The 18071-nt window shown below is 45.2% G+C and overlaps 1 protein-coding gene across 1 annotated transcript; it reads right to left on the reverse strand.

Annotated features, from left to right (window-relative positions):
* Positions 1 to 12522: 12522 nt before the first annotated feature.
* On the reverse strand, positions 12523 to 14836 carry Gpr6 (G protein-coupled receptor 6). The gene is made up of 2 exons (NM_199058.2): positions 14673 to 14836; positions 12523 to 14149 (listed from the first exon to the last, which is right to left on the reverse strand). Exon 2 carries the CDS (start codon positions 14128 to 14130, stop codon positions 13039 to 13041), a length of 1092 nt encoding a protein of 363 aa, NP_951013.1. The 5' UTR covers positions 14131 to 14149; positions 14673 to 14836; the 3' UTR covers positions 12523 to 13038.
* Between the last annotated feature and the right edge of the window lie 3235 nt (positions 14837 to 18071).

The following is an 18071-nucleotide window of genomic DNA, read 5'->3' on the forward strand; positions in this document are numbered from 1 at the left end:
ACCTGAAATATTCATGGGTTTCTAGGGCTTTCCAATGGGATTACTTACTCTTCTTGCTTCGGGTAACCCAGACTTTTCATTAGTGGGATAGACATGCATAGGGTATGGTAGGATTGGAGTGTAGGTGGTATTTTTAACTCTCATTGAGTACGCTGTCACTCTCTTCAGACACACCAAAAAAGGGTATCGGATCCCATTACAGATGGTTGAGAGTCACCATGTGGTTGCTGGGGATTGACGTCAGGGCTCTGGAAGAGCAGTCAGTGCTCTTAACCACTGAGCAATCTCTCCAACCCCCTTGGGTATTTTTTATATACAAGGCTTGTTAAAACCTTTTGGATGTCGTGGTAATAAGATAGGGTCCCTTAAAATAAACGGTCTCTCAAGGAGAAAAACAATTTAGAGAAATGATTATCGTAAATGATGAAGAGTACCAGGCTTGAAGATGCTCAGGGCACTTAGAGGAATGCCTCATGGAGAACTAAGTTGACCTAGGGTAGGAGGGATGTGGGGAGTGAAATCCAAGTGTGTAGGAAGATAGTGGGAGCTGAGACACTGATGAGCCACCTATTAGGAGGAATGGAGAAACTGAAGAGAAAATACAAACAAACAAATTGGATGAGGCCATAGATAACAATGGATGCACAAAGTCTTGCAGGCTGATGAAAGCTAGCATGTTCCAAACATGTAGGCCACTGGGCATGGTGATAGAGGGGATTGATCTGAAGAGGTTGCAGGGATCAGATTATAAATGTCTGGTCATGCTAAGGCATTGGCTTGTTTTAGAGAAGCTGTGGAATATGCAGGCAGAGTTGCTGGAAAGAACAAAACACTTCTCTCTCATCCTCTTTCCATGTGGTAGGAGTCTGAGAGGAAAGGAACTGTCAAGAGTATGAAATTCACCACATCTCAAAGCACCTGCACCTCCATCAGAGTAAGGAAGCACAAGACATCCTCTGGGTATGATGAGCCTCCTCCTGAGATCCTGAGGGGTAAGCCAGGGCCGGATAACTCAGCATCTCTTGTACCCCACCATGGAGAGGGTACTGGCCCATCACCTGAGGAAAGAAACTCTCAGCTCATCTTGGGCCCAACTTCTCATTCTGCTGATGTTTGAGCTGATGCCTTCATGCCTCACTTGAAGTCACATGGCCCTTCAGTGACTTCAATTATGCACCAATCACGGTCTACCAGAAATCACGCCCTTCCTCATCTACAAACACTTTGTTGTAAAACTGCTTCTTACAAGACAGCCTGAATGTTAAGATTCTTGGTCCTGGTGAACCCTCCCACTCCAAAAATAGCCAGTGATCATTTTAAAGAACAGGGTGGATGTTAGATTGGGTGGAAGTTGAGGGAACAGGGCATCGGTGTAGAGCTGTGGCTGAGTGGCCCTTCTTCCTCCCTTGCCCTGGTGTCTCATGAACATAACCCATTGATAGAATGTTCTATTCTTACCCCAACATGGTTCTCAGAACTTCCTCTAATGCCAAGGGTCAGGAGTTTGAGCACATGAAAAGCCAACTACATCATTAGGAAGAGTCTCTTCCCATGAGATAGGATGCTACAAGTGTCCACACCCCCTAGGGTTGAAAACAATTGGCTGATTTTATTTTCGATATAACCCCTTTTATATTTTTGTCAATTTTCTTACCGAGTTATAATTTTCTTAATTAGAATAAATGCATATGCATAACTGTGTCATATACTGTTAATGGTTTTAAATGTATGAACTGTATTTGATAAACTTTGCTATGTTCTTTGTCTTTCGATTTTTTTTTTTTTTTTACCATGGGGTTTGGCTATACCTTAATTTCTTTTATACTATGTGGTTTTATTCACTGGAAAGTCTTCTCTACTTCACATACTTGATGGATAGGTCCTCATTTACATTTTTTTTTGTCTTTTACTTTACTTATTTATCTACTCTAAACTCAGTTGGGAGAGGCAGTAAACTCTTGCTTTTGAGGCTAAAAGTTTTCCTGAATGTCCTGAGGTATCCAACTATATGGCATTATTGTTTAAGCATCCAGGCACTGACTGAGACACAGATCAAGACTTGGACCAAGCTCCTGCTCTGGAGCCTGAGAAGCAGGGCTAAAGTTGGACAGACATTAAGTTTTGCTTACCACATCAACTTGGTCTTTGGCATCTCACAACCATCCACTCTGAGCCTTGATTTTGCAGTTCTGGAGAGAGATCCAAACTTTGCCAGCAGCTCCGTTAGCCTCCGCTGGGAAAGGGTCAGACATGGGGAGCCACCCTTGTCTCAGGTGGGCACCATGTCTGGTGTGAAATCCTACCCAGCTTTCCCAAGAGGTAAGGAAGCAGAGAGCAGAGGAAAGCAGAGAGAAATCTATAGATAGGTAGGAGTGTTCCTGGGCCTGTTCAACCAAGACCTACTAAACATCTCATGTGACTGGGTAGCAAAACCAGGAACTCTGGGTAAACTGAACTCCAGCTATTCATCAACTATGGGATCTTGAATAAGACTTCTCCCCGACTTCTCTTTGAAACCCCAACACACTGAAACCCAAAGAAACTCTGCATGACGGCTTCTAAAGCCCTTTCTATCCCTGTTTTTCTATCTGTGTTGCTACAGATGTAGCTAGCTAGCTTTCTGGACAAGGAAAGTGGTACATATATGGAAACAGGGTCCCAAACAGTCACAGACTCCCTGGAATTGAGTACAGTCTAAAATCCAGGCAGGATGGCTATCACATGTACTCTGCGTGATGTGCAAAGTTCTGCTAGCTTGGTACCAGCTGGACCGGTGACATCTGTCACACGGGGATTAAATGCCTCAGCAATAAAAGATAACACTATCAGCCATCAGCTGTTTCAGTAATAAGTGGAAGTGCGTCCACAGCAGTGAAAATGAGATTTGTTGAGATGGACTAAGACAAGTGATACTTTCATCGTTATTAATTCTGCCTTCGTTTTCATAATTACCTTTGTGTGTGCAGTGTTTACAAAACAGGCATTTAATAACCTTCCAGTAAGAGAAAGAATACTGTGTCATGCTCATTTACTCTGTGCTCCTATTAATAACAGCAATTTAAAAAATTAAGGGAGCAATTATTCCTTTAACACAGAGCAGACTCCAATATTACAGTAACACCCAAGGGGTTGTAACCATTGTTGGCTTTGGTTACACTGTGACATAACTTAATAGACATTGGGGGGTAAGGGAGGAGGGCTGTTACCTGCATGCTCAGATATAGACAAGTCCCCAAAGCCTACAGCCAGGGGCTGATAAGTGACTGAACACAGAACATTCTCTCAATGGCCATGAGAGAACTCCTGCCTGCTCTTTTCATTTTCAAGCTGCCAGTCAAAAAAACGCTCACAGAGTCAGTGCCCAAGCTGGGCATATTAGGCTGCTTCTGTGTGCTGTGGAGTTTGTAAGAAACAATTTCTTTCTCCAAGCTGCATTGTTTAAGGGAGTAATCCATTCTTTTCAGAGTACCCTTGAATACAAACTACTAGGAGTGTAGTATATCCATCCCAGTGAGCAGGTCTTGGTAAGTAGCAATGACTCCCAAGTACATGACCTGTGTGTGCGGGCATGTGCATGCGTGTGTCTGTCTGTCTGTCTGTCTGCTTGTTTTTGCTAAAGAAACAGAGATAGAAATGTGTGTGTCTGTGTCTGCCTGCCTGCCTGCCTGCCTGCTTGCCTGTCTTCCTGTCAGTGATAGACAAACAGAGATCTATATGTGAGGAGATGGTTTTTGTTTATTTTGTTACTATACAATGATTCTTGTTTCCTGGGAGCAGACGGGAGGATGTTAATATTATTACTAAGTATAAACATTTTATTGGAAAATTTATTAACAAGTGGTTGACAGTAAGTATGTACACCTTAGTTTCAATACATTTGGAAAATAGGTGTAATATTGATATGAATTCCTGTTTCAGAGTTACAGCTTTAAACACTGTCATGCTTTGGGGACCAGCAAGATGGCTCTGCAAATCAAGGCTCCTGCTGCCAAGCATAGTAACTTGGGTTTGATCCCCAAGACGCACATGGGGAAAGGAGAGAACTGACTTTCAAGCCCTGCTCTCTGGCCTCCACGTGTGCACGATGGCACCCCCATATATGATTAATAAACAAATTGTAATGATTTAAAAAAGATTATTAGAAAGGTATTTTAAGGCAGCAACTAAAGTATTACCATGGCAAATTTTGAGATTTTCAAGCTACGAAAAACAGGTAACAGGAAAAATACTTGAAGTACAATGGAGGGGAACCTGAAGAATGAAAACTTGTACTTAAGACTAATAACATCCAGACCCTGTGAAATGCTACAACTGTATCCTCTGCTTGATAAAGACAGACACCTGCTGCCTTGTGTGAAATGCTACAACTGTATCCTCTGCTTGATAATGACAGACGCCTGCTGCCTCCGGTCAGGTGCCCTTTTAGTTTCATTGGCTCACCCAGTCCTTACAGCAACTTTAGGACAGCTCAGCCATGATGAAGAAAAGTTAAGTTTTGGACTGAAATTCTTGAAACCTTTGTGGCTTCAGAAAAAGAACAATTCAGGACTGGGGAGGTCACTTACCTGGCAAGCACAGGACTACAGGACTGAGTTCTAAACTTTTAACATATATTATAAACATCTAAAAAAAAAGAGCTGGGTGTGGGAGAACCGGGCTGGAGAGGTGCTCCTTGACTGGCCAGCCTAGCCTACCTGATAGCTTCCAAGTCAATGAGAGACTTGTCTTACAATAAGGTGGATGGAGGCTGAGGGATGACAGCTGAGGTTGTCCTCTGATCTCTCTCTCTCTCTCTCTCTCTCTCACACACACACACACACACACACACACACACACACACACACACACACCATTTAAACAGCCTCACTCAGCTTCTAAGTATGATCACATCTATATCTATACACATCAAAGGCGTTTGGAGATGTTGGCCACATGTTGCAAACATGAAGCACTAGGATTAGGATTATGGGCCATTTGTTACTGCAGCTTAACTAATGCATATTGGGCCATACGATCTTTACCAGAACCTTAGACACCACAAGGCACGTAGTGCAACTTCAGCTCGCTCTCTCTTCCTATTCACTGGACCCTTCAATGGGTAGCAGGTGGATATGTTTGAGTAGACTGGACCACATTATCTGACTAATTAACTGTATCATATTGATTTGTATTTTTCATACATATGCTATCATACTGGGGTCCTTCTGATGATCCCTAGTTACTCAGTATGAATCTATTGAGCTACAATTGATGTAAAAATGAATGCTTGTTTATATTTTTATGCAATACCATAGATTGAAGCCAAGGCTTTGTATATATCAAGTAAATGTTTCTCCACAGAGTTTCAGCCCAAGCCCTTAGTTTATGAATGAAGGATACACTGTACAGCCAACACTGGCCTTGAGCCTGCTATGTATCCCACATTGACCTTGAACTTACAAGTCCAATGTCCCAGGCATTAGAGGGATTACAGGCATGTGCCACCATCCAAGGCACAATCTGTGCACAATCTGCCCCAATGAAACATCAAGATTAAGATAAGGACAACATGCACTGTCTCAGAATTTCCTTCAAGCCTCCTTTTCAGTTTCTTTCCCCTTTGAACATCTCTGCACACCTGTCCTGGCCATAATCTAATTTCTATTGCCATGTATTTTCAAGAATTCTGCACATTGTACACTCTAGTCTCTTCTTGCCTGGCCTCTGTCCACTCAGAATAACTGTTTGGAGACTCATTCTGCATAGATCACTAGTTCATTTCTCTCACTTGTGAGTACCATCCAATCAGATAGGTGGACCCCAATTTAGTATTTACTTGTTGATGAATATTTGAGTAACTTGTTTTTTTTTTCTTCCTTTCTTGGTCTTATAAACCCAGCTGCTGTGGACATTCAAATAGATGCCTTTATATGGGCACATTCTTTCACTTCTTTAAAAAATTTTCGATTATGTGGTGAGATGTTTTAGTTCTTAGGAAACCACCAAATCATCTTCCAAAGTGTTTTTGCCATCCTGCATCCCCGTTGACAGTCTCTGAGGATTGTGGATGCTCGCCATCCTCGCTACACCTGCTATGATCTTTAACTTGGATCAAGTGTTTGCAGCATCACCAAGTACCAGGCTTTGTTCCAAAACTCATCAGCTTAGGTTCATGAGTCTTCTTATAATCATCTCTTAACTGGCACTCCTCCTTCAGGCAAATGGAGATTGTCAGGTAGGAACTCTGTGAACTTCCTCCCACCACCTATAAACTTAGATCTCTCAGTACCAATTATTCTCTCCTTGCCTCCTGGCAGAGCAGGGGAGCTGAGTCCTCACCGACTCCCTGCACTGTGCCTCGGAGCCCCTCCTACCTAATCAAGTCTTGTCTGTCAAGCATCTTTCTTATCTTTTTCAACTACATATTGCTACCTCCTTGGTAGAATAATATATTCAATTCTTGGCTTTCGGGGGGGGGAGAGAGAAAGAGAGACAGAGAGAGAGACAGAGAGAGAGGGGGGAGAGAGAGAGAGAGAAAGAGAGAGAGAGAGAACTACATTCAGCAGGAGAACATGGCATGTTCCTCCTCACTGTACCCAGTCTCAGACTCTATCTTGCTGTCCGTTGTTCACCCGTCACTACCATGTTTTTAACTGAACACTCCCCAGCCCTGGGCTCACTTGTTTTCTCAGTACTTTCCATACTTGGTGACTCTCCTGGGTTGCTCTTCTCTTTTGCCTACCATGTTTCTGTGCCTCAGGCTAGAACCTTGGCACTGCTCTCAAAGACTCTCTGTTACTTAGATGACAAAGTCTTTACAGAAGTGATTAAGGTCCCTGGAATGGAGATAGTGGGAGGATCTCCCTAGCCAGGGCTTACAGGCAACCACTGCATCTTTATAAACCAAACACACCAGAGATCTGACTGCAGAAGAAGGCAATGTGGCCACTGAGGGAGGAGCCATGAACCAAGGAATGCAACCTGGAACACTGGGAAAGTTTGATAGGAAATATTCTCCCTATAGAGCTGCTGGCGGGAGCAAGGCTTGCTGCCATTCTGACCCTGGGAAGTTGATTTCTGGCTTCCAGTTGCCATCAGTGTAAAATGTGTGCTGTTTTATGCATATTAACAAGTTTTATGCGATTTGCTACATCAGCAACAGCAAACGGATATGTTATGCCAAGTGAAGCCTGGCACTGAGCTTCAAGCCTTAGAGAATCCTGCTTGTTCCAAGCCTTCCTTTGGGGAAGAGGGTGAAATCTATGTCCTCACTTCAAAGCTAGGCACCAGATGTCTACAGAAAGCCCTTGCTTCCAGGGCCCATGGGCTCCACCCCAAGTTTGCCCCTTAGAGACAGACTATTGCCCAGAATCACTGGCTTCTCTCTGAAGAGCAGCCAAGGAAGCTACTGTTGGTTGTCAGGGACTTGTAAGATACAAGAGCTGCATCAGGAGCTCTGATAGGAAGCTACTGAAGTAATCCAGACAAGAGGCAATGGTGCCAGTCCAGAAATGTCACTGGATAGGTTCTCTGTGTGTTTGAAGTTAAAGATGATGGCATTTGATGGTGCACGAATCAGGAAAGAAGCAGAAAGGTAAGCATAATTTCTAAAGTTGGCGACTCTCACAATCACAAAGATGACCCTGCATTAACATTGTAAATAAGATCTAGATAATGGGGTTTGTGGTGGGTAAAACTCAGTGGCCGAATGTAGGACACATATTAGATAATAAAGTGGAGAAGTAACTGCATGTTTGAATGAGGCTTGTGTTTCTCAAAGATCCTATGCTTCTACAACTAGTAAGGCCTTGTAACGGGAGATTCTTAATTAGTTTTTGATAGGTCAAATGAATATGTGACATTTCTGTGTGGAAATGTTTTGAGATCTGCCCACAGTTTTATACGGTTACATCATAGGTTGGCTAATGTCAAACCTATTGACATTACATAGACTGAGCCACCATGTAAGTCAGCATCATTAGCAAACTGATTGCCTAGCATTTTCCTGTTTTTAGTTCCTCTAAACCTGGATCAGGCCTGGGTTGGACATTAAATATTAACTAATATTTAAGTAGACTTAAGTCAGATTCATCGCCCATAGTAAATTCTCACATAGAAGTGTCTCTATGTGCTTATTACAGAAAAAATTCTTTATGGTTATAAAATTTATCATACTATTAATGCCTTTGTTCCGTTTATAAAGTTAGATTATTTTCTCCCCTCACATTTAGGGGATGCTGACAGCTAGTTCTTGTGTTTCAGCGCACTCCAACACATTCTAGTTGTGAAGGGGTAGAGGGGCTTCAAACTATGAGTGACAACACTGGAGAGTCCACAAGGGTTAGAGCTTTAGAAAATTTTAACGTGATGAATGAGCAATAACTCTAATCTTCCCATATCTAAGTTTATGGGCATCGTGAAAGTCTACATGCATAAAGCACAGGGTGTTCCAGTATTGAAAAGGTCACCCTGCTGCTGGGAGCTGCTCGAGTCTGGATCACTAGTGAATTTTCTCCTGGGCCTTCTACAGACAGACTCCTTCTCCTCTGCCTGTCCTGAGGAGTGAGTTCAGCAGCAGCCCATAATAAGATTTCAAATCATTTCTTAAGACCCTATTTTACTCCTTTGCTAACAACTCCTTCCTGGGGCATGGTTTCCTTCTTTCTTGGGAGAACTCTGTTTCTTCTTACCTCTCTCTCCTCCCTTTGTTTGACCCTCCCTGTCTTTTGGTTTATGAACACTTTGGTCCTTGACCCTCTTTTCGGTCCAACAGTTTTATATAGTGGTGTCCTCCACAATGAAACTTTCCATCTTGGAGGGTGGGTCCTTAAGACTCAGCCAGCAAACAACTCCCAAGTCTCAGGAAGTTCCTGAAACTTTCAAGGTTCATAAGGTCCCTCTATCTCTGAGGTTATATAAGTAGAAAAGGCTACTAAGAGTAGGAGACTTTCCTGGCCTGTCAATCTACATGCAGGTTGAGGAACAGCTTTTGTGAGTTGTAACCTATGCCGATGGGCCTATAAGTAACCCCTCACCCACACTCCCACGAGTAAGCCAATAAACTATTGTTTTTCTTAGTTAGACTTTAATGGAATCATTTCTTAGGGTCTCTCATTAGTGCCCTATCTGGATGGAGTAAACATTTTTTCTCATCTCCTCTGGGAAACTCACACAACAGATACTCCCAAGACGACCCTATCCAGACCTATAACTTAAATACCATCATTATGTTGGTAAGTTCCATATTTTTGTCAGCTCCCAAACTCCTGACATGTATAGGTAACCTTTCTGTGCCTCCATTTCCTCATCTGTAAAGTGGGCATAAACCAAGTACCTATCTCACAGTGATGGTGATAACTGTTCTGTTCTCATTTGCAGATCTGTTTCATTCCACCTCAACTACTCCAGGGAAACGGACTTTGTGCCTTACATCAGAGCTGGTTGTCTTTCTTGCTCTCTGTGTTCTGGTAAAGTTTAATTAATAAAAGTCATTGTCAAGAGATGGAGCCAAGAGATGGTGACCCAGTAATTAACTGTCCCAGCTCTCTCCATATTTGACTCTGGGTTGATAGGGTCTGCCTTTCTTTCTAAGGTTCACATGACAGAGGCCCCTACTCTACAGCACTTTCTCTTGGATCTAGAATCTGCTTTCTTTTCATTCCCTTGGCAGCTCTGTTAGTGAGCTGTGGCGGGGGGTGGGGGGTGGGGGAAGGAGCCTTGGAACCTTTGTTGGATTTATTTGACCATTTTCACCTTTAGAAAGAGACCCATTATTAAACCCCACTTCATTCCTTGGTTAGACCATGCTATTTGTTTCTTGCTGGGAGTTCATCAATCCAGAATTGGTGCAGTGATTAATTTAGATATTTGTCACATGTTTAGATCAATGACTGATTTATAGAAAGTGCTATAGGAGTGTTTATGAAATAGACAAATTGCCACATGTGCTCTCTATTTGGGAGTCCAGAAATAATTTTAAAGCTCCTGCCCTTCCTGGATTGGGGTTTTCCAAGGACACGGACTAAAGAACCAACAAGATGTGTGCACCCTAAGAAGGGAAGTCAGTAGGCTTTGTTGACACACTGGGCATGAGATATGAGAACAGATGGGCATACAAGTGTGAGGAATTTATTATAGGGAAGGGACCTGTGTGACTGTGGGAACTAGCACACCCAGAATGTGCAGAGCAGGTTAGTGCACTTGGGACCTGAGGAACCTGGCGTGGTTTCTGTCTCAAGGCCATCTGCAGGAGAGCCAGAAAGCCCCAGTGTTAGCAATGGAGTCAGAAGACAGGCCATGCTGTGACTGACTGAGGTGTCTGCATACATAAGGGTGTCAGCTTCATTCACTGTCTACCCATCTAGATGTTAGTCTCACCCCAAATCCTCTTCAGTAAAACGTTACTCAGAATGTTTGACCAGTTATCTGCATAACTGAATGTCTGGTCAAGTTGACAGACAATCATCATATGTAGCATGGCTCCCCTCCTTATTGTTTCTTTGATATCAGTGGTGCCCATTTGCTCTCTGGCTCAATGTAAAGTTTTCTCTCATGCCTCATCTATACCTTACTATATTTCCAGAACCATGATTCACCATTTTTACCATTGCTTCTGTGCCTAAAGCTACCATCATTTTCAGGGGAGTACAGCCATGGGCGTCCATCTGCTGTCTCTAGTCTAACTCTAGAGACAATTTCTTTTCTTTCCTTTCTTTCCCTCTTTCTTTCCTTCCTTCCTTCTCTCTTCTTTTCTTTTCTTTTCTTTTCTTTTCTTTTCTTTTCTCTTCTCTTCTCTTCTCTTCTCTTCTCTTCTCTTCTCTTCTCTTCTTTTCTTTTCTTTTTTTTTTTTTTTTTGAGACAAGGTTTCTCTGTGTAACTCTGGCCACCCTGGAGCTCACTCTGTAGACCAGGTTGGTCTCAAACTCAGAAATCTGCCTGCCTCTGCTTCCCAAGTGCTGAGACTAAAGCTATGTGTCATCACTCCTGGCTGTGAATACTCTTTTTGTTTTAAAACTTTGTTGTTGTTGGTGGTGGTGGTGGTGATGATGGTGGTAACTATGCTTATTCTTTGCTATATTGGTTGTTTCTTGCAGGATCTTTTGATATGACAAGAACTATTCCCTTGTTGGTGGGTGCACTTAAAGCACCACCTGACTTAATTTTCAGTGGAACAACCAAAGGAATTTTTAGGTTGTTCTTTTGTTGTTGTTTTTTTTTTGTTTTATTTTGTGTTTTGTTTGTTTGTTTTTGGTTAATTTACCAAATATCAGGTTTGTATTTGGGACCCCCTCCTCTCTCCCCATTTCTCTGCCCTCCATCCCCACTCTGAGTAATTCTTTAAAAAATACAAGTGGCATTGAATCGCTGTCTTACCACTCAGTGAAAAACCAGGGTCCTCCAAAACGTTTAAAGGAGAAGATGCCACCTCTCAGCCCTGCCCACGCTGCCCTTGGACCTTCCCCACCCCTGCTCAGTTCATACAGCTGTTCACCTTGGGTCTCTTTGAACTTGACAGTTACATCCTGGCCTGAAACCTCTGCATTTGCTGCTCCCTTGGCCCAGAAAGCTGTCCCCTTACATTCTAACACCTCTCACACCACATTCCATTTCGGTTACCTCCTAAATGCTACCTCCCCCAGCAACTCCCCCGTTACCCCCCACCACTGGAGCACACTCCGCTGTCTCCCCCCCCCCGCCCCTTTATCTTTTTCCTAGGCATTTATCTCAAAATAAAACTAGGTACTTTCAGGCCAGTCGCGCCACTAGAATATAATGCCATGAATATGGAGGGATTTTTTTTCTTGTTTTTAATTTTATTTCCATATCCCCAGGCTCAGAATTGTGCCCAACATACAATAAGCACCCAATAAATACAAAATCCATGCACAAATGCACATGTGCATATTTCCTTAACCTCCCAAATATGTATGTGTTTGTGGACATATTTCTTCATATGGGCTCACAGTAGCCCTGCCCCATTTAGCATTGATTCTCATGACCTATTGATAAAGAGGAATGTTTGCTTGTTTAAGGTCTTAATGCATGTTTGGAAGATGATGTTCTGTAGAAGGGACATAGGGACACACTTCAGTTAACTCGTGAAGATCTGGGAATCCTTCTTTAGTAGAATTCTATTCATTTTATTAGGCACTATACCTGGCTACCAGACCTGGCTAGCAACAGTCTGAACAAGCCATGTTGATAACCTTGCCATATTTGTAAAGCTTCACTGGGAAGTTGTGGCTTCAGAGTTTACAGCTGTACCTATGTGACTTGAATTGTTTTGACCTCTGAAACATGTTCTCCCAACCTGGTCTCCAAGGGAGCACATTAGCTTGCACAGTAACAACCAGGCCTTTTCATGTTCTGGGAATGCCATATGTGAATGCTACTCCCTCCATGACTCTACCCTACCCCATGATCCGGATCTGGTATTTCATGTGGCTATCCCTGGAAGGAGATGATAGATATGTAATAGACTTTTTACAAACACACTCACAATTCAGCTTCCAATTAATTCCAAAATCCACCACATAGCCAAGATTATATTTTTATAATGTGTTTATTTGTGTACAAAATATGTTGTAGTTTACGATGCATGTGCAGCAAAATACTCTATCACATACAACAAAAATACATCTTAGACTCCCTTTCTCCTGCTCTTGGGGATGGCAACACTGTCTTGGCATTTCAGCAGCTAAAAATAAAGTGCTATTATTAAGCAGTATTGGAATGTCTTCACTTGACAAATGTGATGTACGATTGAGTATACAACCACATTTTGTTTGGTTTTCACAGAACAGGAAGCTCCAGGTCCTGAACACCTCAGAAGATACAAAGATTTGTATATATATGTACACATGTATACACTGTATATGTAAAATGCCAACAAGCCTCTTTGTCTGAGTCAGTTCGTTGCGTTCACGTTCAGTCCCTTTGCTCCAGCAGAGTCAGATTTGCACCACTGACACCTCAAGAGTTCATCAGCAGGCACCTTGACGCTCACCAAAGGCTGGCATGTTGGGTTTGTGGTGTTTGTGAGGGAACACGAGGAGCCCTTCAGACCTCACTGGGGGACCTGGAGCGGAAGGGCACTTTGGATTGGAAACAGCCACAGAACAGGAGCCACAAGGCACGCTGGATCTCCTGGTTGCGGAAGGCATAGATGATGGGATTGATCATGGAGTTATAGGTGGCAGGCAACAGGGTGGCATAAGTGTAGATGGCCGGGTCCTCTTGGCTACCCACCACACAATAGATGGCGAAGGGCAGCCAGCTGGCCCCAAAAGTGCCTAGCACCACGGCCAAAGTTCCCACTCCCTTTCTGGTGGCTGCTAAGTGGGGCGGTGCTAGGCAATGCTGTTGCAAAGCGATCTGGTGGGCGTGGCGCCAGACCACCTGGCAGATGCGCACGTACAAGTGCAGCATGATGCCAAAGACCACGAAGAAGGAAGTAGAGAGCAACGCCACATGGCTGCGTGTCAGGGGGCGCACCACGCTGCAGGACGTGCGGTCGGCCAAGCAGTTCCAGCCTAGAACAGGCAGCAACCCCAACCCGAGGGACACTGTCCAGGTGGCTGCTAGCAAGAGGTGCACGCCCAACAGGGTCCGGCGCGAGTAGTAGGTGAGCGCGTTGTACAAAGACAGGTAACGGTCAACTGTGATAGCAAGCAGGCTGCTGACTGAGGCGGCAAAGGACGCCACCAGGAAGCCCACCATGAGCAGGCTCACAGTCTCCGAGGGCACCACGTACTGGAACACGAAGTGTAAGATGAGGCCACAGCCCGCCAACAGGTCAGCAGTGGCCAGACTACCCACGAGCACAAACATGGGCGTGCGCAGCGCGGGAGTGGACGCGATGAGCGCCACCACCAGCGCATTTTCGCCTGCGATCACAGTTCCCGACACGCACAGCAGCACATCCCAGGGATTCACTGCCGAAAGCAGTAGTCCCGAGGGCCCTGCTGGCAGCTGAGAAGACAGCTCCAGTGACCCGTTAGGTCCGCCGCCGCCTCCCAGCGCTGCGGATGCTGCTGGGGGTCCCCATTCGCCGGTGTCCGGTGCCCCTGCTGCTGTAGCCGCAGCTGCCGCTCCCTCGGCCGCTACTGCCACCACTTGGGACTCGTTGAGCGCGGCGGCGCTAGCGTTCATCGCCGCTAGATGTTGCTCCCTGCACAAAAGGGACCGCAGATTGTCAGGTGCACTGCCCAAGCTACCGATGAACTTTCCCCGCTCTAACTGCTTCACTTAAATTGCTTATCTCACCTCAGGAACACGCACGGAGCGCAGTGGGGGAAGTGGGGGAAAAGTGAGAACCCCAATAAATAAGCACCTGTTGAGTGAATGAATGAACGGAATATACGGGGTTTCTGAGCTTTGGCAGAGGTGCATAGATAGATTCCACTACGCACTAGCATGCATGAACACCCTAAAACAAATCAACCTAGAGAGTCATCTCTTTGCAAGCCTGAGCTGGGCAAAGCCGCTGTCCGCGGTCCTGAAAGAGAAGTTTGAGAGCCAGAGACCCCAGGTCTGGAACTGGGGATTGAAAGGCTAAGGGGGGAATCTGCTAAGGTGCAGTGGTCAAGCCTTGCTCCAATTCTTTGACTCCTGGACGGACTCACTCCAGGACTGCCTTTTACCCCCTCGCCTTCCCCAGAAGCTCAAAGTACCCTTAGGAGCCCGCTGCTCACCTGGGGAGTCAGGGATCCCGGGAGTCTCTGGTCATGCGCTCCGCGGCTGTGTGCCTGGCTATCCTCCCTGCGCGGTCCGAGCAGCTGCCTGCAGAAGGCTGCCCCGCGTCAAAGAGGAAAGTACTGGTCGCCTGTCGCTGAGCCACCTTCGCTGCGAGTGAGAGGCAGTGGCAGAGATGGCAGGCTGCGAGCTGCGAGCTGCGCGCCTGCCCGAGATTGACAGGCGGGGTCCGGTGACGTCAGGCTCTGGGTTCTGGTTTCAGTGCATTACTAGCCACACCCGCCAGGCCAATCCTTCTTGACATTTCCCCACCCCTCACAGAAACATTTCAGAGAGATCCAGAAGGAAGGAGAAGCCAGAGTCTCTACCAGTCCAGATACCTCCAGGAATGGGATGGGGCTGAGAGGAGAGAGAGAGAAAGGATTGAAGAGAGCCTGAGGCCAGGCGAAAGAGGGTGAGCTGGAAAAGGAAGGCGAGGGGTGAGTGACAATAAGCCACATAGCAAAGGCCAGAGCCAAGGACCACTGAAACGAAGAAGCCACGGAGAAGGGGCGGTTGGGGCATCTGTAAAGGAGAGAGAGAGAGAGAAGTTCTCTTTGTAAGAGTGTTTATAGCGTTTGTGCCACTTGGCTATAGCCAGGGAAGAAACACAGAGCCGAGAAAAAAGACAAGATAAAAGGACAAGACTGGAAACCGTTTCTTTTTCCAGAGATTTACCCGAGGAATCCTCCCCCCCCCCCACCGTCCCCGTCCCCGTCATCTTTCTGAGCCCTCCCCTGCAGGTTCCACCACTATCTGATCTCTGCCCTTCTTGCTGGTGCCCTTGCAACTGCTCTTTAACTGAAGACAAGGTCTGTGTCTTGTTAGAAAAGAAGAAAACAGCAAAATGTGATTTACTTTCCTGGCAACAGACTTTGCCCTGCTAATTACTACCTTATAAAACAAATTATAGGACCAAAATAGTGATAAGTCAGCTGCACAAGACTTCAGTAGGCACGGGTTTTATTTTCAGCCCAGATAAATCACCCTTTTGGTTCAAAGGTGTTTTGGTTTGTCAGTAAAAATGCAAGTATTTGTCTCTTTCCTTTGTAACGAGACAGAATCTCCAATAGCTGTACTTGGGCCAAAAGCTAACGCAGCTGACTCTGTAAGAGGCTCTAAAAGAAATGAATACACACTGCTATTACAAGGCTGGACTGGGGCCACTGCTGTGGCCTTCACACATTACATGAAAAAAAAGCAACATACATTGTAGGTGCTTCTTGCCTCCTCCCAGCCAGTGCATATAAAGGAGGGGGGAAAGGAAAGGAGGGAGAGAGAGAGAGAGAGAGAGAGAGAGAGAGAGAGAGAGAGAGAGAGAGACTGAGACTCAGCAGGCCCATAGTCTGGGGGAGCATAGGGATGCTTGTGTTGGCTACTTTATAGACAGGACCTCCCAAACCACCCCTGCTCCTGCCTCAGTGCACCTGAACTTACCTGGGAGATGGCTCATGCCTAAGAATGCCCAGTTCTTCATGGCAACAGCCAATGCTGGGCTATGCATGAATTTACCCACCATTTGGGGGGTTTTGAGACTTAACACATTCCACCATTGTCATGAACATAAAACTCAGTGAAGCTTCACATTTCTGAGTTTCAGTGGAAGACTGTCATGTCAGTGCCAAGAACTTTGCTTCAGAGCTGTCGACTGAACTGTCAAACCGCTGCCGTAGCACGATGACTGCAAAGTTTGCAAATGATTCTGTCTGGTACAGGCTCAAATCCTCACTCGTGGCCAGGCCAACACAAAATCTTATTATGAGTGTGTGTGTGTGTGTGTGAGATTTTTTTCCCCTTGGAGCTTGATCACGTGGTTCTTAAGCATGAACATCATAAATGATAACACTGTTGCAATGCCAAAAGATGCACATGCCTGGCAGGAGAGGTTCAAGTCTGTTACAGTTTCACAGCCAGCCTACAGAGAATGGATCTGAGCTAACCTTACCCCTCTGTCCCTCACCTCCTCCTTCTCCCTTCCACCTCCTCCCTCCCCATCCACTCCCCTGTTTCTCTTCAGAAAAGGGCAGACCTCCCAGGGATATCAACCAAACGTGGCACATCAAGTTTCACTAAGATTAGGCACCTCCTCTCATATTAAGGCTGGGCGAGGCAACCAAGCACGAGGACAAGGGACCCAAAAGCAGGCAAAAGCATCAGAAATAGTCCCTGCTCCTTCTGTTAGGAGTCCCACAAAAACACCACACCACACAACTATAACAGATATCCTGAGGGCCTAGGTTAGACCCATGCAGGCTCCCTGATTATTAATTAAATCTCAGTGAGCCCCTATGAGTCCAGGTTTGTTGATTTTGTGGGTTTTCTTGTGGAATTCCTTGACCCTCTGGCTCCTCTGATCCTCACAGCCCCCTCTTCAGCACGAATTTTTGAACTCCACCTAATGTTTGTTGGTGGTGGGTCTCTGCATCTGATTCCATCAGTTGCTGGATGAAACCTCTCTGACAACTGAGTTAGGCATCAATCTGAGAGTATAGCTGAATATTATTGGTTATCATCTCATTGACTTTGTTTTGGCATGGCAACTCTTATAAGGAAAACATTTAATTGGGGCTGGCTTACAGTTTTGGAGATTAGTCCATTGTCATCATGGCAGGAAGCAGGGTGCTGGAGAAGGACACACTTTCAGCAAGGCCGCACAACCTAATGTCACTCCCTAAGCATTCAAATATATGAATCCATGAGGGCCAATTGTATTCAAGCCACTATCAGGGTAAGATGGCTCATGAGATATGATTCATGACTGCAGAGGAAGGTTGGTGAACTGCCTTTAGGTCATGGAGTTCTTTCTTAGACGTAGGTCTGAGACCAGATAGGACACATTCTTTTAACTCTCTCTCTCCCCATCTCATCTTTTGGGAGATAGATAGGAAAGAAAAAATGTTATAGTTATTATATGTGTGTATATTAGATATAATTAATTGTCTACCTTACCTATTGATCATACACAAGATCCTGCTCTTGCAAGGGTCTACTAGAATGTTCAGCCTGTAAATAACACACCATGTTCCACTACAGTCCACCCCTTGTCCCATACAGCAGATCGGAGGAGCATGGATCACCCATCCTTTGCTTGACTGGTGACCAAAATCTTTTCTCTTGAAACTTTGACCTGAAGATGACATAACAATGGCCATTCGGTGCTGGCTCTGGACCTTATGTGTGATAATCAGCCAGGGTTGGAGCACTCACATTGGACCTTAGACAGAGTGCACAGCCAGAGCAAGCTAGGTGGCACGAAAAAATCAAACTGACCTGTGAGAGGAGCAGAGTTGGACGTGAACAAGTGAGCAAGAGCAAGCTGTGTGAGGTGTGACCTCAGCCATGAAGAAGTGGCTGGCTTC

The sequence above is a fragment of the Mus musculus genome, chromosome 10 (genome assembly GCF_000001635.26).
Source record: "Mus musculus strain C57BL/6J chromosome 10, GRCm38.p6 C57BL/6J".
NCBI classification, from domain to species: domain Eukaryota; kingdom Metazoa; phylum Chordata; class Mammalia; order Rodentia; family Muridae; genus Mus; species Mus musculus.